The sequence below is a fragment of the Nerophis ophidion genome, linkage group LG10 (genome assembly GCF_033978795.1).
Source record: "Nerophis ophidion isolate RoL-2023_Sa linkage group LG10, RoL_Noph_v1.0, whole genome shotgun sequence".
Lineage (NCBI taxonomy): Eukaryota > Metazoa > Chordata > Actinopteri > Syngnathiformes > Syngnathidae > Nerophis > Nerophis ophidion.
In genome coordinates this window covers 38,979,052-39,002,130 of record NC_084620.1, presented here as the reverse complement: position 1 = coordinate 39,002,130, position 23,079 = coordinate 38,979,052, and the positions used below count along the sequence as shown (strand labels likewise).

Sequence of the window (23,079 nt, the reverse complement as noted above, 5' to 3'; positions counted from 1 at the left end):
GTGAGGATGGGAACGTAGATCGACCGGTAAATTGAGAGCTTTGCCTTCCGGCTCAGCTCATTCTTCACCTCAACGGATCGGTACAACGTCCGCATTACTGAAGACGCCGCACCGATCCGCCTGTCGATCTCACGATCCACTCTTCCCTCACTCATGAACAAGACTCCTAGGTACTTGAACTCCTCCACTTGGGGAAGGGTCCCCTCCCCAACCCGGAGATGGCACTCCACCCTTTTCCGGGCGAGAACCATGGACTCGGACTTGGAGGTGCTGATTCTCATTCCGGTCGCTTCACACTCGGCTGCAAACTGATCCAGTGAGAGCTGAAGATCCCGGTTAGATGAAGCCATCAGGACCACATCATCTGCAAAAAGCAGAGACCTAATCCTGCGGTCACCAAACCGGAACCCCTCACGCCTTGACTGTGACTAGAAATTCTGTCCATAAAAGTTATGAACAGAATCAGTGACAAAGGACAGCCTTAGCGGAGTCCAACCCTCACTGGAAATGTGTTCGACTTACTGCCGGCAATGCGGACCAAGCTCTGGCACTGATCGTACAGGGAGCGGACTGCCACAATAAGACAGTCCGATACCCCATACTCTCTGAGCACACCCAACAGGACTTCCCGAGGGACACGGTCGAATGTCTTCTCCAAGTCCACAAAGCACATGTAGACTGGTTGGGCAAACTCCCATGCACCCTCAAGAACCCTGCCGAGAGTATAGAGCTGGTCCACAGTTCCACGACCAGGACGAAAACCACACTGTTCCTCCTGAATCCGAGGTTCGACTATCCGGCGTAGCCTCCTCTCCAGTACACCTGAATAAACCTTACCTGGAAGGCTGAGGAGTGGGATCCCACGATAGTTGGAACACACCCTCCGGTCCCCTTTCTTAAAGAGAGGAACCACCACCCCGGTCTGCCAATCCAGAGGTACCGCCCCCGAGGTCCACGCGATGCTGCAGAGTCTCGTCAACCAAGACAGCCCCACAGCTTCCAGAGCCTTAAGGAACTCCGGGCGGATCTCGTCCATCCCCAGGGCCTTGCCACCGAGGAGCTTTTTAACTACCTCAGCGACCTCAGCCCCAGAAATAGGAGAGTCCACCACAGATTCCCCAGGCACTGCTTCCTCATAGGAAGACGTGTTGGTGGGATTGAGGAGGTCTTCGAAGTATTCCTTCCACCTATCCACAACATCCGCAGTTGAGGTCAGCAGAACACCATCCGCACCATACACGGTGTTGATAGTGCACTGCTTCCCCTTCCTGAGGCGGCGGACGGTGGTCCAGAATCGCTTCGAAGCCGTCCGGAAGTCATTTTCCATGGCTTCCCCGAACTCCTCCCATGTCCGAGTTTTTGCCTCAGCGACCGCTGAAGCCGCCTACCGCTTGGCCTGTCGGTAACTGTCCACTGCCTCCGGAGTCCTATGAGCCAAAAGGACCCGATAGGACTCCTTCTTCAGCTTGACGGCATCCCTCACCGCTGGTGTCCACCAAGGGGTTTTAGGATTGCCGCCCCGACAGGCACCAACTACCTTGCGGCCACAGCTCTGATCAGCCGCCTCGACAATAGAGGTGCGGAACATGGTCCACTCGGACTCAATGTCCAGCACCTCCCTTGTGACATGTTCGAAGTTCTTCCGGAGATGGGAATTGAAACTTTCTCTGACAGGAGACTCTGCCAGACGTTCCCAGCAGACCCTCACAATGCGTTTGGGCCTGCCAGGCCGGTCCGGCATCCTCCCCCACCATCACAGCCAACTCACCACCAGGTGGTGATCGGTAGAAAGTTCCGCCCCTCTCTTCACCCGAGTGTCCAAAACATAAGGCCGCAAATCCGATGACACAACTACAAAGTCGATCATGGAACTGCGGCCTAGGGTGTCCTGGTGCCAAGTGCACATATGGACACCCTTATGTTTGAACATGGTGTTTGTTATGGACAATCCGTGACGAGCACAAAAGTCCAATAACAAAACATCACTCGGGTTCAGATCCGGGTAGCCATTCTTCCCAATCACGCCTCTCCAGGTTTCACTGCCGTTGCCAACATGAGCGTTGAAGTCCCCCAGTAGGACAAGGGAATCACCCGGGGGAGCACTTTCCAGTACTCCCTCGAGTGTACCCAAAAAGGGTGCGTACTCTGAACTGCTGTTTGGTGCGTAAGCACAAACAACAGTCAGGACCCTTCCCCCCACCCGAAGGCGGAGGGAGGCTACCCTTTCGTCCACTGGGTCGAACTCCAAAGTGCAGGCTTTAAGCCGGGGGGGCAACCGGAATTGCCACCCCAGCCCGTCGCCTCTCACTGTCGGCAACGCCAGAGTGAAAGAGGGTCCAGTCCCTCTCGAGAGAAGTGGTTCCAGAGCCCTTGCTGTGCGTCGAAGTGAGTCCGACTATATCCAGACGGAACTTCTCTACCTCGCGGACTAGCTCAGGCTCCTCCCCCCAATGAGGTGACGTTCCACGTCCCAAGAGCTAGCTTCTGTAGCCGAGGATCGGACCGCCAAGTGCCCTGCCTTCGGCTGTCGCCCAGCTCACATTGCACCCGACCTCTATGGCCCCCGCTATGGGTGGTGAGCCCATTGGAGGGGTGACCCACGTTGCCTCTTCGGGCTGTGCCCCATGGGGACAGGACTGGCCACCAGGCGCTCGCCATCGTGCCCCACCTCCGGGCCTGGCTCCAGAGGGGGGCCCCGGTGACCCGCGTCCGGGCGAGGGAAATCTGGGTTCATGTTTTCTCTTCTTCATAGAGGTCTTCGAGCTGCTCTTTGTCTGATCCCTCACCTAGAACCTGTTTGCCTTGGGAGACCCTACCAGGGGGCATAAAGCCCCCGGACAACATAGCTCCTAGGATCATTGGAACACGCAAACTCCTCTACCACGATAAGGTGGCAGCTCAGAGAGGAGTGCTACGCTGCAGTCAGACAAATTTTAGGACTGTTTGCATTACTTTTGTTAAGGTCTTGGTCAAGGGGGGGTGAACCCAGGATGCAGAGATGGGAGACAAGGTGGAATTACAAAAATTAAAACATTTAGTTAGACAGAAAGGGGACAACTAATGGCGATGGGGCAGAAACGCACACCATTTAACCAGGACAAAATAGGTTCCTCAGAGCTCGGCAGGAGGAAAGGCCTGGCCGCACTGAGCAGGGCAAGAGTCCAACAAAATAATCCCTTTTACCTGAAGGGCGAGGGAATAAACACAGAAGAGGTTAGGGAATTCAGGACAAAGTAGCAACAATGTACCAGGTCTGGTGAGGTGGAGTACGCGCACGCACGAGAGGAGTTCAGGGTACAATAGCCAGCAAGGCCAAACTGACGAGCCTACTGGCGGGCTAATGGCGAGCAGGTGTGCCTCAAGGTCCGCCCCTCGCTGAGGACGAATCACTAAATACACAGGTGCAGACATAGGAGAAGACAGAAAAACACTAAAACACAACAACTTTATTTACAAACCCTGTTTCCATAAGAGTTGGGAAATTGTGTTAGATGTAAATACAAACGGAATACAATTATTTACAAATCCTTTTCAACCCATATTCAGTTGAATATGCTATAAAGACAACATATTTGATGTTCAAACTGAAAAACATTTTTTTGTTTGCAAATAATCATTAACTTTAGAATTTGATGCGAGCAACACGTGACAAAGAATTTGGGAAAGGTGGCAATAAATACTGATAAAGTTGAGGAATGCTCATCAAACACTTATATGGAAAATCCCACAGGTGTGCAGGCTAATTGGGAACAGTTGGGTGCCATGATTGGGTATAAAAGCAGCTTCCATGAAATGCTAAGTAATTCACAAACAAGGATGGGGTGAGGGTCACCACTTTGTATGCAAATTGACGAACAGTTTTAGAACAACATTTCTCAACGAGCTATTGCAAGAAATTTCAGGATTTTACCATCTATGGTCCATAAAATCATTAAAAAGTCCATTGATTCTGGAGAAATCACTGCACGTGAGCGATGATATTATGGATCTTTGAGCCCTCAGGCGGTACTGCATCAAAAACCGTCATCAGTGTGTAAAGGATATCACCACATGGCCTCAGGAACACTTAATAAAACCTCTGTCAGTAACTACAGTTGGTCACTACATCTGTAATTGCAAGTTAAAACTCTACTGTGCAAAGCCAAACCCATTTATCAACAATACCCTGAAACACCGCCGGCTTGGCTGGGCCTGAGATCATCTAAGATGGACTGATGCAAAGTGGAAAGGTGTTCTGTGGTCTGACGAGTCCACATTTCCAATTATATTTGGAAACAGAGGACGTGGTGTCCTCCAGAACAAAGAGGAAAATAACAATTTGGATTGTTATAGCCGCAAAGTTCAAAAGCCAGCATCTGTGATGTTATGGGGGTGCATTAGTGCCCAAGGCATGGTTAACTTACACATCTGTGAAGGCACCATTAATGCTGAAAGGTCCATACACATTTTGGAGCAACATGTGTTGTCATCCAAGCAACGTTATCATGGACGCCCCTGCTTATTTCAGCAAGACAATGACAAGCCACGTGTTAAAACAGCGTGGCTTCGTAGTAAAAGAGTGCGGGTACTTTCCTGGCCTGTCTGCAGACCAGACCTGTCTCCCATCGAAAATGTGTGGTGCATTATGAAGCGTAAAATGCGACAGCGAAGACCCCGGACTGTTGAACGACTGAAGCTCTACATAAAACAAGAATGGGAAAGAATTCCACCTTCAGAGTTTCAACAATTACTTTCTTCAGTCCCCAAACGTTTATTGAGTGTTGTTAAAAGAAAAGGTGATGTATCACAGTGGTGAACATGCCCTTTCCCAACTACTTTGGCACGCGTTGCAGCCATGAAATTCTAAGTTAATTAATATTTGCAAAAACAAATAAAGTTTATGAGTTTTTAACATCAAATATCTTGTCTTTGTAGTGCATTCAATTGAATATGGGTTGAAAAGGATTTGCAAATCATTGTATTCCGTTTATATTTACATCTAACACCATTTCCCAACTCATATGGAAACGGGGTTGAATTTCAATGAATTCTAGCTATAAATACACTCCTTCCCCCTTTAGCCCGCCCTGCCCCCATTCAAGTATTTATTTTATTTATATATGTATATATATATATATATATATATATATATATATATATATATATATATATATATATATATATATATATATATATATATATATATATATAACTAAATAAATAAATAAATGGGTTGTACTTGTATAGCGCTTTTCTACCTTCAAGGTACTCAAAGCGCTTTGACACTACTTCCACATTTACCCATTCACACACACATTCACACACTGATGGAAGGAGCTGCCATGCAAGGCGCTAATCAGCACCCATCAGGAGCAAGGGTTAAGTGTCTTGCTCAGGACACAACGGACGTGACGAGGTTGGTACTAGGTGGGATTTGAACCAGGGCCCCTCGGGTTGCGCACGGCCACTCTCCCACTGCGCCACGCCGTATATACATATATATATATATATATACATGTATATATATATATATATATATATATATATATATATATATATATATATATATATATATATATAATAAATACTTCAGTGAATTCTCGCTATAAATATACTCCCATAGACCCTCACCCTCCCAATCTCCCGAATTCGGAGGTCTTCAGGTTGGCAAGTACGCTGTATATTGCAGCACTTAATGCACTGCAAAAATAGAGGAAGTTTACTTTTGTGTTTTTGAAAGAGATGTAGAATTTGCTCACGTCTGCCAGCCATCAATCTTTCATTGCTTTCATGCTACTGCTGCAATATTTAGGCCTCATTTGTGAAGTGAACACATGCACATCCGTCTTGATGAATAATTTCTCTGTTTGATGCTAATCAATATTCTCATTTCATACACTCATTACGCACACACACACACAGTTATAGAGAGCGGCCAAAGGTGAACGTGTTTCATTTCACGGCAGCAGAACGGCTGCAGGTTGGTGTTAATTGATTTTTATATTGCTCGGGACCCGAGGAGCAGCACTACATTGCTGCTGTGTTATCAAAGATTTAGCAGCTGCATTGATCGCTCACATATGCTATTGACCAACACTCCAACACAAGCCCTCCTTTGCTGTCTCTTGTCCATCACAGCAAGCTGTATATTGAACGAAAAGTCACAATATTTGTACATACAAGTGTGTGTTTATCCTAAAAAGACTCTAATGAAAAAACAACACTTCATTATCAGACGTTGTCTGTCCAACCTTTGCAGGTTCCTTTTCCACACCTTTCCCCATGACTGGCCCTTTTTTTCTTCATCTTCTTGCTTGTCATTCTTCTCCAGCAAAAAAAAACCGTACTTTCCTTTTGTTGTACTGGCAATGGGTATTCCCGCTAGATCGGGTCCTATTAACACGAGCGAGCAGCGATAGACGGACTAAAAGTGCGTCAGAAAAGTGACAGCTTGTTTTTGCTTTGTAGCGGCGGCGCTTTATTGGCCGGTGGAAGGATGTGAGGGGGAAAAAAAAACTTTTCATGTTGTTTGTGCTGCTTCTCCGGAATGTCTTCTCGTCGGTTGTCAATCACTGGTCGTTTTCTGTGGTACAACAAAAATGGTTTACACCAGTAGGTTTTAAAAAAAATTCCACCATGGACCACTTCAGAAAAGGCTTAGCTCTCAAAGTACCAACATATTGACCTACATCAGTCGGCTCAGTGGCCTTGTGGTTAGAGTGTTCGCCCTGAGATCGGTAGGTCGTGAGTTGAAACCCCAGCTGAGTCATACCAAAGACTATAAAAGTGGGACCCATTACCTCCCTGCTTGGCACTCAGCATCTAGGGTTGGAATTGGGGGTTGAATCACCAAAAATGATTCCTGGGCGCGGCCATCCTGCTGCTCACTGCTCCTCTCACCTCCCCAGGGGGTGAACAAGGGGATGGGTCAAATGCAGAGGACCAATTTCACCACACCTAGTGTGTGTGTGACAATCATTGGTACTTTAACTTTAATTACAATACAGTAGCACAGTAGGCTGAAGTATTCATTAAAAACAAGGCATATTTCATATCTTGGCCACTGTAACATTACGCTGTTGTTGTAATGTATACCGGTACTCAAATTATTTCAATACTTTTCTTAATAAAGGGAACCAGAAAAAATTGCAATATTGGCTTTATTTTAACAAAAAAGACAAGGTCCGTACAGCAAAGCATCTGTTTATTTGGTCTGTGGTTCGTAAATCTGAACGTTTGTGCAACGAGGGGTTTGTAAATAAAGCTTCCACTTGACAACGTGGTCAAAGCGTTGCCTTTTCCAATAAATTCCAAAGTACGGAAAATAAAACTTGCATTGTTTATGAAGAGTTCACATTTTTGAGTTCAAGTGCCTCGGAGTCTTGTTCACGGGTGAGGGAAAAGTGGATCCTGAGATCGACAGGCGGATCGGTGCAGCGTCTTCAGTAATGCGGACACTGTATCGATCCGTTGTGGTAAAGAATGAGCTGAGCCGGAAGGCAAAGCTCTCAATTTACCGGTTGATCCACGTTCCCATCCTCACTTATGGTCTTGAGCTTTGGGTTATGACCAAAAAACGAGATCATGAGTACAAGCTTACCCTATCTCCCTTAGAGATAGGGTGAGAAGCTCTGTCATCCGGGGGGAGCTCGAGAGGAGCCAGATGAAGTGGTTCGGGCATTTGGTCAGGATGGCACCTGAACGCCCCCGAAGGCGGTGTTTAGGGCACGTCCGACCAGCAGGAGTCCACGGGGAAGACCCAGGACACGTTTGGAAGACTATGTCTCCCGGCTGGCCTGGGAACGCCTCAGGACTTTGATCATCATGGCGCCGATCACGGCTGCCTCGGTGCTCTCGTGCGCTCTGATTTGTTTGTTTTTCTGCGTAAATTGTGTGTCCACGTGTTCCTACACCCAAGAAAAGCTACTGAATATCGGATCAATCACCCCAACGGACTTATTACCGGTCATCTTAGCGTCAGCTGCGGATTTGGTCCACTGTTAAAAACAGCGAAACCACACCAAAGAGGAAAAAGAGCGGGCGCCCTTGTCCGTCTACGCAGACGAGGATTACGCACGCCCTCACCTGGCATCTTTCTCTCTAACATCCGCTCACTTGCCAACAAGATGGACAAGCTAGCCTTGCTGATCAGAAGAAACAAGGACTTTTCCTCATCTTGTGTTTTGAGCTTCACGGAGACGTGGCTGAGCGTGAGTGTCCCGGACAGCGCGGTCCAACTGGAGGGCTTTCATCTTCTCTGCGCGGAGCAGGACCTGGGGTTCTTCGGCAAAACAAGAGGCGGTGGAGTCTGCCTCTTCGTCAACAACAACTGGTGTACAGACATGACAGTGATATCCCAACACTGCTCTCCTGCTCTGGAATATTCACTGTAAGCCCTTTTACTCACCGCGTGAGATTGTTTCATTCATTCTGGTGGCTGCCTACATAACGCCCAGCGCGGAGGTGCGTGACGCTCAGCGCATGCTTGCAGGCCAGATCTTACATGTGGAACGGTCTTTTCCGGACCCTTTTGTTATCGTGTTTGGTGACTTCAACAAGGGAAATTTGAGCCAGGAATTACCCAAGTATAGGCAGTTTATTAAATGCCCGACCAAAGAGGAGAACACTTTGGATCACTGTTACACCACAATAAGTAAGGCTCTTGGACTATCAGATCACGTGTTGGTGCACTTAATCCCTTCATACAGACATAGACTGAAACTGGCCAAACCTATTATGAGAACCATTAACTGTTTCACCGCTGAAGCTGTAGAGGAGCTGCGTGCATGTTTAGAGACGACAGACTGGGAGGCAATTGGAGCCGCCACGGCCAATCTGGACGAGTATACGGACACTGTGACCTCATACATTCAATTCAATGATGCACGCATCATTTCAACGCGCACCAGGTCTTGTTATAACAACAACAAGCCCTGGTTCACACCCAAGTTCCAACAGCTGCGCAGGAAGAAGGAGGCTGCGTGGAAAAGTGGGGACCGGAGTACCTACAGAGAAGCGAAGTACAACTGCAATAGGGAAGTGGAGAAAGCTAAATCTGTGTACTCTAACCGTCTACAGGAACAGTTCCGCTCCAGTGATTCTACGGCCGTTTGGAGAGGGCTAAGGGCCCTTACGAACTATAAGCTCTAAGCCCCACAGGCCCTGAATGACCGGACTCTCGCTCAGGGCCTCAACATACATTACTGTCGTCATGAACGGCCTTCAGCTCATCAAAGCTCTGCTCCCATCACCATCAGCCTCCCCACCAACGCCTGAACTCCATTAAAATATTTAAAGGACTACAAGGACATCACAGGACTCCAAGAACATTACAGGACTTTAAAGGCGCTCTCCATCCAAGAGAAGGATATACGCCGGCAGTTCTTGAAGCTGAACACATGGAAGGCCCCCGTGCCGGATAGTGTCTCCCCATTCACCCTCAGACACTGCGCAGATCAGCTGGCTCCTGTCTTCACTGACATTTTTAACACTTCTGGAGTTATGCCGCGTGCCGTCCTGCTTTAAGACATCCACCATTGTCCCTGTCCCCAAGAAAGCATGGATCACAAGACTCAATGACTACAGGCCGGTTGGTCATGAAATCCTTTGAGCGCTTGGCACTGCCCCACCTCAAGGACATCACCGCCCCCTTACTGGACCCACTGCAGTTCGTCTACAGAGCCAACAGGTCCGTGGATGATGCAGTGAACCTGGCCTTCCACTTCATCCTGAAGCATATGGTTGTACTCCCTGCGGCAGCTGAGGAGACTTAGGGTGCCGACCAATATGCTGGTGCAGTTTTATTCAGCCATCATCGAGTCCATCCTCACCTTCTCCATCACCGTGTGGTCCCCCGGCGCTACAGTCCAGGATAAGCATCGACTGCAGCGCATCGTACGTGCTGCTGAGAAGGTGATTGGCTGCAAGCTCCCATCCCTCCAGGACATGTTCTCCTCCAGGACCAGGAGGCGTGTGGAACGGATCACAGCTGACTCTTCTCACCCTGGACACAAACTATTCTCCCCTCTCCTCTCAGGGAAGAGACTACGGTCCATCCAGAACCCCACCTCCCGCCACCTGAACAGGTTTTCCCCTCGGCCATCAGACACATGAACAAGAACAAGATCTGATAGCTCACTTACAGCTCATCTTATTACCTATTCTGTGTTATATGTCTTCTATGTTGCACGATTGTACCAAGAAAAAATCCTAGTTTGTGAACCCGTTCTCAAACTATTAAAAACTATTCTGATTCTGATTTGGATTCTGATCCCCCAGGAGGAGCTGGCCGAAGTTGCTGGGGAGAGGGAAGTCTGGACATCCCTGCTTAACCCTTGTGTAACGTTCATATTGTTGTTACTCAGCCAGTGTTTGTGGGTCTGATAAAATACTGAACAGATGTTTATTGGGATAAGGTAAACAACTGTTCAGTATTTTATAACAAAATTGTTTGATTGCGAGGCATTAAAAGCCACAAAATGCAACGGGTCCTTCAGACCCACAAACGCTGGCTGAGAAACAACAATATAAAAGTTGCACGGAAAATTTCCCTGACGGTTTCTGCGTCCCACAGGGATTTTTCTTTTGTGTTTCTGCACCCGCGGTTCCCACACAAGGTTGCAACATTGTTTGTCAACACTGTCTGCTCTCATTTTCTCGCACATTTGACCCTCTGATGTTGTGTTTACCGACACTCTGTCTCTCCTTCTGCCGGGTCAGCACTTGTGAGCCGCACGTGCTTCTAAGGTATCTCGATGTCCCATGCAGCTGCTCATTCCTTGTTTAATGAATCCTCTGTCAGGTTATGTGAAATTAGCCAAACTAATAAGAGACTCTGGAGAACCCCAAGGAGCAGCAGCATTTGACCTAACATCCCCCCTGTCTGTGTGTGTGTGTGTGTGTGTGTGTGTGTGTGTGTGTGTGTGTGTGTGTGTGTGTGTGTGTGTGTGTGTGTGTGTGTGTGTGTGTGTGTTGTATTTCTTATTTCTACACTTCTTGAGACATCAACAAGGAAAAGTACAGTCCATATGAGGACTGGTGAACAAGTTAGGACTCAGATCATGGTCCCAATAATACGGAAAAACAATTGCATCTAATAAAGAATGCGTCATTTGCACCCCTGCTGGTGGAATCCATCAAAATTAAGGTGGTCCTAAAAAGGAGGGATTTTTCATATTGACTGTGCGTCCCTCCTCTGGTCAACATATGAAATAACAAGTGTGTGTAAGAAATTGAAATGCGCCCCCTTTGGCCAAAATTAATAAAAATAAAAAGAATTAATATACATCTAGAGACATACTGTAATAATGAAGTAAATAATGAAGATTAGAAACCAATTACAAACAAAAATTCAGAAAAAAAATAATTAACTAAAAGGTTACCTTTTTTATATTTGCATAGTATGTATATATTATTAATGTTGGAAATACAAATCTTTATATGTCTAGAAAGGGTGGTCTTAAAGAGGTAGGCATTTATCGGAGGTCTCAAGAAATAACAAATACAAGAATGTGTGTCTGCGCGTGTGTTTGTGTGTGTGTATGTTTGTGTTTGTGTTCTTGTATTTCAACCCTTCTTGAGACATAAACAAGGAAAAGTATCGTCCATACGAGGACCGGTGAACAAGTTAGGACATAAACCATAGTCCCAATACGGAAAAACCATTGCATCTAATAGACAATGTCTCATTTGCACCCCTGGTGGTGAACTACATCAAAATTAGGGTGGTCCCAAAAAGAAGGAATTTTTCAAATTGACTGTGCGTCGGTGTTAAAAGTGCTCCCCCTCTGGTCAACATACGAAATAACAAGTGTGTGTAAGAAATTGAAATGCACCCCCTATTGCCAAAATTAATAAAAAAAATTAAAAAAGAATATGCATATAGAGACATATTGTAATAACTTGAAGTAAATAATGAAGATAAGAAACCAATTACAAACAAAAAATTCAGAAAAAAAAAAATTAACTAAAAGGTTACCTTTTTTATATTTGCATAGTATGTATATATTATTAATGTTGGAAATACACATTTTTATATGTCTCGAAAGGGTGGTCCTAAAGAGGTAGGCATTTATCGGAGGTCTCAAGAAGGTAACACATACATAATGTGTGTGTGGTAACAAGGGGGGGGGGGGTATGGTGTGTGGTCATTAGATATGTATTCTGATTCAAAGAAAATGAGGCAAAGTCAGGGAGTCTCAGTTTGAAAAAATAATTAAATGTGTCATTTTTCTTTTTAATGAAAAACGAAAACGGGTCCCACAGACCCGAACACCACACAAGGGTTAGGCTGCTGCCCCTGCGACCCGACCTTGGATAAGCGGAAGAAAATAGATGCCCGGATGAATTTTTTTAAACGACAGCCTCTCTCCAATTCTCACGTGCTTCCAATTCGTACGTCGTCCTCTTTGCAGCCGCCTTGAAGCAAGCGCACGATCGTCCGAAAGGTCCGGTTAGGGTCTGGCTCGTCCCCCACGCCGCTCGGCAAATAGTTTGTGACGTTGGCACGTTTAGGCCAGGCTCCATCACTGCGTGTCGGAGCGCAACATCGGAAGCCTCAAGTTGTTGACATTTTGGGGGGAAGGAGACGGCGAGGAGCATCTGGCACAGTCTCACACTTCATTTGGAGTCTGTTGCAAATCTTGTTAAACATAGCCTCGCACACACACACACACACACACACACACACACACACACACACGCACACACACACACACACACACACACACACACACACTCTCTCACGCTGTCAGTCAGTCACTGGTGTGGCTACTAAAAAGCTTCTGCTGGTGACTCACCGTCATAGTAATCATGTTTGACAGAAATGTAAACTTAGATTTGGACCAACATAGCTCCCTGTCACATGTGATCTCCTCAGATGCCAACACACACACACATGCACGCACACACACACACACATTGTGTCAGCAAAGGCAGGTTATTAATAAGGTGCTTGTTAAGCATCGTGTTTAAGTCCCTGTGAAAGTGTTGTTAGCATTGTGTTTTTAGAGCCGCCATTAGTGCAACACTGACTGCATCCTCGGAGCATCATTATGTGCCACTTGACTGCCAGCAAGAAAGGGAAACGACAGGCTGGCCATTTTGTGTGTTGCACTTGACTGCGGTGAAAGAGAAGCAATCAAATATGAGATTTCATTTGGAGAACAGCAATGAGGCGTCGCAAGAGGCTCTCACATGACTTACGAGGCGAATGCCAGTGAGGTTTTTTTTTTATTTTTTTATGCCCGGTGACACAATGGGCTTAATTGCTCCGCCGGCTTGATGAGGCTGGCGGGCGAAATCATCTCGAAAAAACACGGATCGCATTATTTTGCGAGTCATCACCGAGGTGCTCGGGGACGGCCGGGGATGAGACGCGAGGGGCGGGGAGACGGAGAAGTGAGAAGATTGTTGGCGCTGCTCCAGCTGCCGCTTGTGCTTCGGTCTTCAGAATGTCAACGAGTGTCACGCTGAAAGGGGTCGGAGGACGCTGCCCACCAAACTGCGGACAATGTAGCTAACAGTGTGAGTTTGTTTATGTCCAACATGCATGCATGTTGCTGATCGCGGTTGGCAACCTGAGGGTTCCTGGTTCGATCCCCACCTTCTGCCAACCTTGTCATATTCGTTGTGTCCTTGAGCAAGACATGTCACCCTTGCTCCTGATGGGTCGTGGTTAGGGTTTTGCATGGCAGCTCCCCACCATCAGTGTTTGAATGTGTGTGAATGTGAAAATAGTGTCAAAGCGCTTTGAATACTTTAGTTAGTACAGGTGTGGGAAAAAATCTATTCGAATACAAATCGCGATTCTCACATTGCGATTCAGAATCGATTCTCATTTTTAAAAACATCGATTTTTTTATTTTTTTATTTTTATTTTTTTTTTATCAATCCATCCATCCATCCATCCATCCATCTTCTTCTGCTTATCCGAGGTCGGGTCGCGGGGGGCTACAGCCTAAGCAGGGAAACCCAGACTTTTTCTCTCCCCAGCCACTTCGTCCAGCTCTTCCTGGGGGATCCCGAGGCGTTCCCAGGCCCAGCCGGGAGACATAGTCTTCCCAACGTGTCCTGGGTCCTTCCCCGTGGCCTCCTACCGGTTGGATGTGCCCTAAACACCTCCGTAGGGAGGCGTTCGGGTGGCATCCCTGACCAGATGCCCGAACCACCTCATCTGGCTCCTCTCGATATGAAGGAGCAGCGGCTTTACTTTGAGTTCCCTCCCGGATGGCAGAGCTTCTCAGCCTATATCGAAGGGAGAGCCCCGCCACCCGGCGGAGGAAACTAATTTCGGCCGCTTGTACCCGTGATCTTATCCTGTCGGTCATGATCCAAAGGGTTAGGGTTAGGGTTATTCTTCTTCCTCCAAACACGACAAGTTGAGTTTATACCAAAAAGTTCTATTTTGGTTTCATCTGACCACATGACATTCTCCCAATCCTCTGCTGTTTCATCCATGTATCCATTTTTGGTATAAACTCAACTCGTCATGTTTGGAGGAAGAAGAATACTGAGTTGCATCCCAAGAACACCATACCTACTGTGAAGCATGGGGGTGGAAACATCATGCTTTGGGGTGTTTTTTCTGCTAAGGGGACAGGACGATTGATCCGTGTTAAGGAAAGAATGAATGGGGGCCTTGTATCGTGAGATTTTTAACCAAAACCTCCTTCGATCAGTTAGGACTTTGAATGGTTGACCAAATACTTATTTCCCACCATAATTTACAAATAAATTCTTAAAAAATTCCTACAATGTGAATTCCTGGATTTTTTATTCACATTCTGTCTCTCACAGTTGAAGTGTACCTATGATGAAAATTACAGACCTCTGTCATCATTTTAAGTGGGAGAACTTGCACAATCGGTGGCTGACTAAATACTTTTTTGCCCAACTGTACGAGTGAACATTGTCAGCTCTCGGCCAATGTGTGTTTTGTGAATGGAGAAGCCATTAAAGATAAAGTCTTAAAATAGTACATTATCAAACGGAGAGGAAATATTTCGGGTCACGTCGGAGCGTTTTTGACAAATGCGGGCTTATGTGGGGAAAACTGCACATGTGTCTGCACTGATGGTCGGGCGCTTCAAAGGGGCAGTAAGTAGGGGCAAAGAAAGAAACCCGGTTGTTATTGTACCGCACTGTTTTTTTTTGCACCGTGAGGCACTCGTTGCAAAGACCTTACCAGCAGATCTAGCTCCTGTGTTGGATGCGCATAGTAAACTTTGTGAAGACGCAACCTTTGAAATGTCGCTTATTTGCAGTCTTTGTGTGAGGAAGTGGGAACGGGACATAAAATCTCATTGCTCCACACGGAGGTCCGGTGGCTGTCGCGCAGCAAACTGCTTGCCCGTGTGTATGAGCTCAGGAGGAACTTAAAGTATTTCTGACAAACCAGAGGTCCGATTACTCAAAGCTGCTTGCAAGTAACGAGTGGCGTGCAAAACCGGCATACCTGGCTGATATATTTCATCATCTGAATGCACTGAAACACACGGACGCAAGGCCAAAATGAAAACCTGCTTACAAGCACTGCTAAAGAAAAAAGAATGGATTCCCTTTAAAGGTGCAGCTCTGGTAACAACATGTGCAGCGTGGCAACCTTGAGATGTTCCCACTCACCGAGAAACTGCATGATGGCAACACTGCTGCAATGTGTAAAGTCATTGGCACACATTTGAAAACTCTTGAGGAGAAGTTGTTATTTTATTTTCTCTTCAGCCTTCACAGACCCATACAGCTCAGCATCCGTTGCTGGTAAGGACATGACTTTACAGCAGGGGTCTCAAACTTAATTTACCTGAGGGCCACACTGGATGAAGAGTCTGGGTGAGGCTGGGCCGCAAGAAAAGATTTCTTAAAAATGTGTTTTTCTTTCTGTGCAAATAAGACACTTGCCCCTATTCTCAACAGAGAAATATTGTATCTCCCACTTTTCCCGGAATTGTGTTTGCTCATCACTAACCTTTCTCTTCACTGCAAGATTTGAAAAAGACATGTTTGGGGTTGTGCAATATATTTGTATTTAGCCGATGCACGGAGAATGTTATTTCCGCAATGTGTCGTTCCGCTTTTCCTCCCTACAGCAACACGGCGGTCGGCGTATAATAGCCGGGAAAGTACCGGGATAGCAAGGGCAAAAAAGTGACGGCTCCCGATGTGTTATGAGTTGCATCCCAAGAGCACCATACCTACTGTGAAGCATGGGGGTGGAAACATCATGCTTTGGGGCTTTTTTTCTGCTAAGGGAACAAGACGATTGATCCGTTTTAAGGAAAGAATGAATGGGGCCATGTATCGTGAGATTTTGAGCCAAAACCTCCTTTCATCAGTGAGAGCTTTGAATGGTTGATCAAATACTTATTTTCCACCATAATTTACAAATAAATTCTTTAAAATTCCTACAATGTGAATTCCTGGATTTTTTGTTCACATTCTGTCTCTCACAGTTGAAGTGTACCTATGATGGAAATTACAGACCTCTGTCATCATTTTAAGTGGGAGAACTTGCACAATCGGTGGCTGACTAAATACTTTTTTGCCCCACTGTAGGTGGAGTTAGATAGTTGGTGATAGTCTGTGTCGTCGGAAGCACTTTAAAAACAGTGGGAGAGGATTGGATAACGATGAGGATGTGGACAAACTGGGACATAACCAAAATAAGATCTGAATATATTTGTTTATCGATAACTCAAACTGACACACGCAAGATGGAATCTTTACAACAATGAGGGTATAAGTTGATCATTTGTGGGCCTGCAGGTGGAGCTGGAGAGAGGGAAGATCTTGCACATCAAGGCGCTGGCTCTGGGCGACCTGAACAAGGCTGGTCAACGGGAAGTCTTCTTTGAGCTAAACGGACAGCTGAGATCCGTGCTGGTCAAGGACACGCTCGCCATGAAGGTACGCCGTGACGGCTGGACTGTGTCAATTAAACTGATCGACTGTTTCAATTAATTATGAACACTTCAAAAGGTATAAGGTGTGCTCAATTTAGGTGCTGAGGGCGTGAATGTTGGTATTGTCGTGCGCTTCCCAAACGTGGATGTGCACATACAGAAATAACAGCATTTATCCTCTTCTTCTCTCCTATTTAGTTATGAATTTCAACCACTCATGTTAGTCCGTCAACAAAAAGCCAAATGGCGATGATTGAGGGCGGTTGGTGCGCTATCGCTGCACACACGTGTCCTTGGGCCCCACATTTGCACTGTGGAAGTGGCGAATTGAAGCATTGCCCTTGTCCCTGATTAGTGACGGAATCCTCAACTTTCTGTGTAGGAGATGAAGTTCCATCCTAAGGCCCAGAAGTCCATCAAAGGTCAGGTGGGCGCACCCATGCCCGGAAAGGTCCTGGAGGTCAAAGTGGAGGTTGGATCCAAGGTCAGTTCTTGTACTTTTCTTCCTGAGCAGGTCTTTTTACATTACCTTAGACCAGAAAGTCTCCAACCTTTTTGAAGCCGAGCGCTACTTTTACAAAATGAAAAAGGCAGAGAGTTACTCTTCTTCGCGACACAGTGGAACCTCAAGAACGGTTGTTGAACAGGAATCACATCGTTTTTCCACAAGAAACTATTTAAATATGAATAATGGGTTCCAGCCTATTTTAGTGAAGGTTTGTACTAGGGTTGTACGGTATACCGGTATTAGTATAGTACGGGGGTCGGCAACCTGCGGCTTTCTTTATCACCGCCCTAGTGGCTCTCTGGAGCTTTTTCAAAAACGTATGAAAAATGGAAAAAAATGAGGGGAAAAAAATAAATTTATTGTTTTAATACGGTTTCTGCAGGGGGACAAACATGACACAAACCTCCCTAATTGTTATAAAGCACATTGTTTATATTAAGCATGCTTCACTGGTTCAAGTATTTGGCGAGCGCCGTTTTGTCCTACTAATTTTGGCGGTCATTGAACTCACCGTGGTTTGTTTCCATGTATAACTGTCTGCGACTTTCTAGAACATGTTTTATGCCACTTCTTTTTCTGTCTCATTTTGTCCACCGAACTTTTAACATTTTGCATGAATGCACAAAGGTGAGTTTCGTTGCTGTTATCGTCTTGTGTGGAGTGCTAATCAGACATATTTGGTCACTGCATGACTGCAAGCTAATCGATGCTAACATGCTATTTAGGCCAGCTGTGTGTACACATTGCATCACTATGCCTCATTTGTTGCTATTTTTGAGCTCATTTAGTCTCCTTTAAGTCCTCTTAATTAAATTTATATCTCTTGACACACTATCTGTATGTAATATGGCTTTTAAATTTTTGCGGCTCAAGGCAGAGTTGTTTTTGTATTTTTGGCCCAACATGGCACTTTCAACATTTTGGGTTGCCAACCCCTGGTATAGTTCCTCGATAGTAATGATTGCATCGATATTTTTTAGCATCACAAAATCTTTTTTAAATGTATATCGTGTCTATAAACTCAGGAAATATGTTCCTGGATACATGAAGACCTTGAATATAAGCAATGAATGATCCTGTAACGACTTGGTATCGGATTGATACCCAAATTTGTGGTATCCTCCAAAACTAATGTAAAGTATCCAAACAACAGAAGAATAAGTGAGTATTACATTTTCAACAGAAGTGTAGATAGAACATGTTAAAAGAGAAAGTAAACAGATAGTAACAGTAAATGAACAAGTAGATTAATAATTAATTTTCTACCACTTGTTCTTAATATGTTACTGCATATGTCAGCAGCTAAATTAGGAGCCTTTGTTTGCTTGATAACTGATAAAAGACAAGTTGTCTTGTATGTTCACTATTTTACATAAGGACAAACTTGCAATAAGAAACATGTTTAAAGTACCGTGAGATTTTTTATTAAAGGGTAACATTATCACCAGACCTATGTAACAGTCAATATATACCTTGATGTTGCAGAAAAAGGACCATATATTTTTTTTAACCGATTTCCGAACTCTAAATGGGTGAATTTTGGCGAAATAAACACTTTTCTATTAGTCAATCCGCCATTTTCTCAAACACATTACAAACATCGATCAAATCAGCTCTGTTTTTTCCGTTTTTTCAACTGTTTTCCGTACCTTGGAGACATCATGCCCCGTCGGTGTATTGTCGGAGGGTGTAACAACACGATCAGGGACGGATTCAAGTTGATTCACGTGGAGTGTGCATCGATTAACACGGCATGCTAATCGATGCTGACATACTATTTAGGCTAGCTGTATGTACATATTGCATCGTCATGCCTCATTTGTAGCTATATTTGCATCCAGCCTTTCCCTCCACTCACATTTAATGCCAAACAAACACTTACAAATCGACGGATTTAAGTTGCTCCAGTGTCAAAAGCTCCGAAAGTCCCTCGTCTGCCCATTTTATTGGCGATGCTACAACAGACATGGCACAGAGATGTATGGATACCCTGCGACACTCAAAGCAGATGCATTTCCAACGATAAAGTCAACGAAATCACAAAGGTGAGTTTTGTTGATGTTATTGACTTATGTGCTGATCAGACATATTTGGTCGCGGCATGACTGCCAGCTAATCGATGCTAACATGCTATTTAGGCTAGCTGTATGTACATTTGTAGCTATATTTGCATCCAGCCTTTCCCTCCACCTACATTTAATGCCAAACAAAAACTTACCAATCAACAGATTTCAGTTGCTCCTGCACATTTTACCGGCGATGCTAAGACAGACAGGGCACAGAGACGTATGGATACCCTGCGACACTCAATCGTTGGTTAGAAGGCGATCGTCGAATAGCTTCAATAGCTATTCGCTCAATAGCTTCGGTTTTTCTTCAATTTCGTTTTCGCTATCTGCCTCCACACTCCACCCATCCGTTTCAATACATGCGTAATCTGTTGAATCGCTTAAGCCGCTGAAATCCGAGTCTGAATCCGAGCTAATGTCGCTATATCTTGCTGTGCTATCCGCCATGTTGGCATCACTAAATGACGTCACAGGAAAATGGACGATGGATTTAAAGATAGCAAAAATCAGGCACTTTAAAGCCTTTTTTGGGGATATTCCATGATGGGTAAAATTTTGAAAAAAACTTCGAAAAATAAAATAAGCCACTGGGAACTGATTTTTATTGGTTTTAACCCTTCTTAAATTGTGATAATGTTCTCCTTAAAAATAAAGCCAGTAATGGCATTTTTTTGTGGCCCCCTTTATTTAGGAAAGTAACAAAAAGTACCGAAAAGTATCGAAATAATTTTGGTACCGGTACCAAAATATTGGTATCGGGACAACACTAGTTTGTACACTTGTGTAACAAACATAACTGTGTCGGGGCGTACAAAGGACACGGACACACAAGTCTCTCTGGTGGTCTCACAGAAATCCTTAACTTGAACAACCATATTGCTAGAATAAAAAAATATTTAAAAAGTAAAAATCAATTCACAGTTGTTCCTCATGGTGTGCTGAGTGAGAGGAGGGGAAATGAGAGAAGTGTGTGCACTGGACAGAGACACTGAAATGAGGAAGTTTTATCCTCCTAATGTGGAAAAAAAAACGCTCTTGTCCAATTAGAGACTCGCTGCTGCGGGAGCCTGCCTTCCTCGCCTTGTCAATCCGAGCAAGCACAAAATGGCTGCCGGCGGGGACACACAACGAAGGAATGAGGCGTTCGTGCACAGACATTGTTCGCACACGGAAGCACATTTGGCTCAGCCTAAAAGTTTGCAAACAGAAAAGTTCGCCAAAATAGGGGTTCGTAAATATACAGTCATTGTCAAAAGTTGACATAAACTAGTAAAGAACATAATGTCATGGCTGTCTTGAGTTTCCAATCATTTCCACAACTTTTATTTTTTTCGTGATAGAGTGATATGAGCACATACTTGTTGGTCACAAAAACATTCATGAAGTTTGGTTCTTTTATGAATTGTTTTATGGGTCATCTGAAAATGTGAGCAAATCTGCTAGGTCAAATGTATACGTACAGCAATGTTAACATTGGGTTACATGTCCTTTGGCAAGTTTCCCTGCAATAAGGTGCTTTTGGTTGCCATCCACAAGCTTCTGGTTGAATTTTTAACCACTCCTCTTGACAAAATCGGTGCAGTTCAGCTAAATGTGTTGGTTTTCTGACATGGACTTGTTTCTTCAGCATTGTCCACACATTTAAGTCAGGACTTTGGGAAGGGCATTCTAAAACCTTAATTCTAACCTGATTTAGCCATTCCTTTACCACTTTTGACATGTGTTTGGGGTCATTGTCCTGTTGGAACACCCAACTGCGCCCTAAAACCCAACCTCCAGGCTGATGATTTTAGGTTGTCCTGAATAATTTGGAGGCAATCCTCCTTTTTCCTTGTCCCATTTACTCTCTGTAAAGCACCAGCAAAACAGGCCCAGAGCATAATACTACCACCACCATGCTTGAAGGTAGGCGTGGTGTTCCTCGGATTAAAGGCCTCACCTTTTCTCCTCCAAACATCCATCCATCCATGTTCTACCGCTTATTCCCTTTTGGGGACGCGGGGGGCGCTGGCGCCTATCTCAGCTACACTCGGGCGGAAGGTGGTGTACCCTGGACAAGTCACCACCTCATTGCAGGGCCAACACAGATAGACAGACAACATTCACACTCACATTCACACACTAGGGCCAATTTAGTGTTGCCAATCCCCAGGTGCATGTCATTGGAAGTGGGAGGAAGCCAGAGAACCCGGAGGGAACCCACGCATTCACGGGGAGAACATGCAAACTCCACACAGAAAGAGCCGAGCCTGGGATTAAACCCAGGACGGCAGGACCCTTGTATTGTGAGGCAGACGCACTAACCCCTCTGCCACCGTGAAGCCCTTCCTCCAAACATATTGCTGGGTATTGTGGCCAAACAGCTCAATTTCTGTTTAATCCGAAATCCCATGAACAAAGATAAGAGCTTCTGGAGGAAATGATGACTCAGTTCAACAACGGTGACATAAAATGAAAAAAAAACATCACACATTTAACACACAGCAGATAGATGGCGGGGCTTTTCAGCAGATTCCAAGAAAAATTGCTAAAAATACATTTGAATAGCTGTTTCGCAGTCGGTCATTAAAAACAGCAGATTCTCAGAAGCACTCAGACTGAAAATAATAGTGAAGAGAGAAATGTGGAAATGTGGGCCCTAAAACAAGTTGGTTGAATGTACCTGAACTGCGGGAACAGTAATAAACAATTTATGCTAACAATCACACTTAAATTAGACAACAATACACAAGTTGACGCCAGCCTTCCCAGCATGAATTGCACTTTGTGTAATACTATCCCGGTTACATGCTTGTGAGTGCATAGTCCTTTGCTTTAATTTATTATGCCGTGGCGCTCGTAAGGTAGATGTTCCGATTAATGAGCACCTGTTTGTGTGAGCTGTGTTGTCGAGGCACTAAATGGAAAGGTGCTTGCAAGTTCTTCAAGCATGCTGTGTCTCTGACCAGATCTGACATGACTTGGGGCCTGATTTACTAAGATCCAAATACCACTTGCTATGCGGCGTGAGGAATCTATTAAAAAGTGCGTACTATTAGTGGGCGTGTTGCTGGTGATTTACTAAGACTGCGTGTGCAATTGTAAAGTGGTGCAGACCGGCTTATTTAAATGAGGATTTTGCGTGTACTATAAGGAGTATCACCACGGTGACACTCATTTACTGCACATTCGTGTTTTCTAACATGCAAGAGGCATGTACCACTTTTTATGGGCATTTAAAAGCAGTCCACCTGTGCATCTACATTGAAACCTTTTTTTTTTCCCCCTGAAGGTGCACTCATTGAAGAGAGGCTGCACTTACTCTGCTGAGGTTGGAAAAAAATGCATACTTAAATAAGCTTTTTTTATTTAGGAAATAATATATATATTAATAAATAATAAATCACCGTCATAAAAAAAATCCCTGCGATGAGGTGGTTACTTGTCCAGGGTGTACACGCCTTCCGCCCGATTGTAGCTGAGATAGGCACCAGCGAACCCAAAAGGGACAAGCGGTAGAAAATGAAAGAATGGATGGATGGCATTAAAAAAACAAAACACTAAATGACCCTAAAAAGAATCAATCAAAGTCATATTAATCAGCCCTATAAAGGGGAACATTATCACAATTTCAAAAGGGTTAAAA

At 45.1% G+C, this 23,079-nt stretch overlaps 1 protein-coding gene across 1 annotated transcript in view; it reads left to right on the top strand.

The window, feature by feature from the left end:
• LOC133560789 (pyruvate carboxylase, mitochondrial-like) overlaps positions 1 to 23,079 on the top strand; it is a 692,938-nt gene that overhangs the window by 657,956 nt on the left and 11,903 nt on the right. Inside the window, exons 25-26 of the mRNA XM_061913719.1 lie at positions 16,741 to 16,881; positions 17,260 to 17,361. Coding sequence (XP_061769703.1) covers positions 16,741 to 16,881; positions 17,260 to 17,361 — 243 coding nt within the window. The remainder of the gene's footprint in view (positions 1 to 16,740; positions 16,882 to 17,259; positions 17,362 to 23,079) is intronic.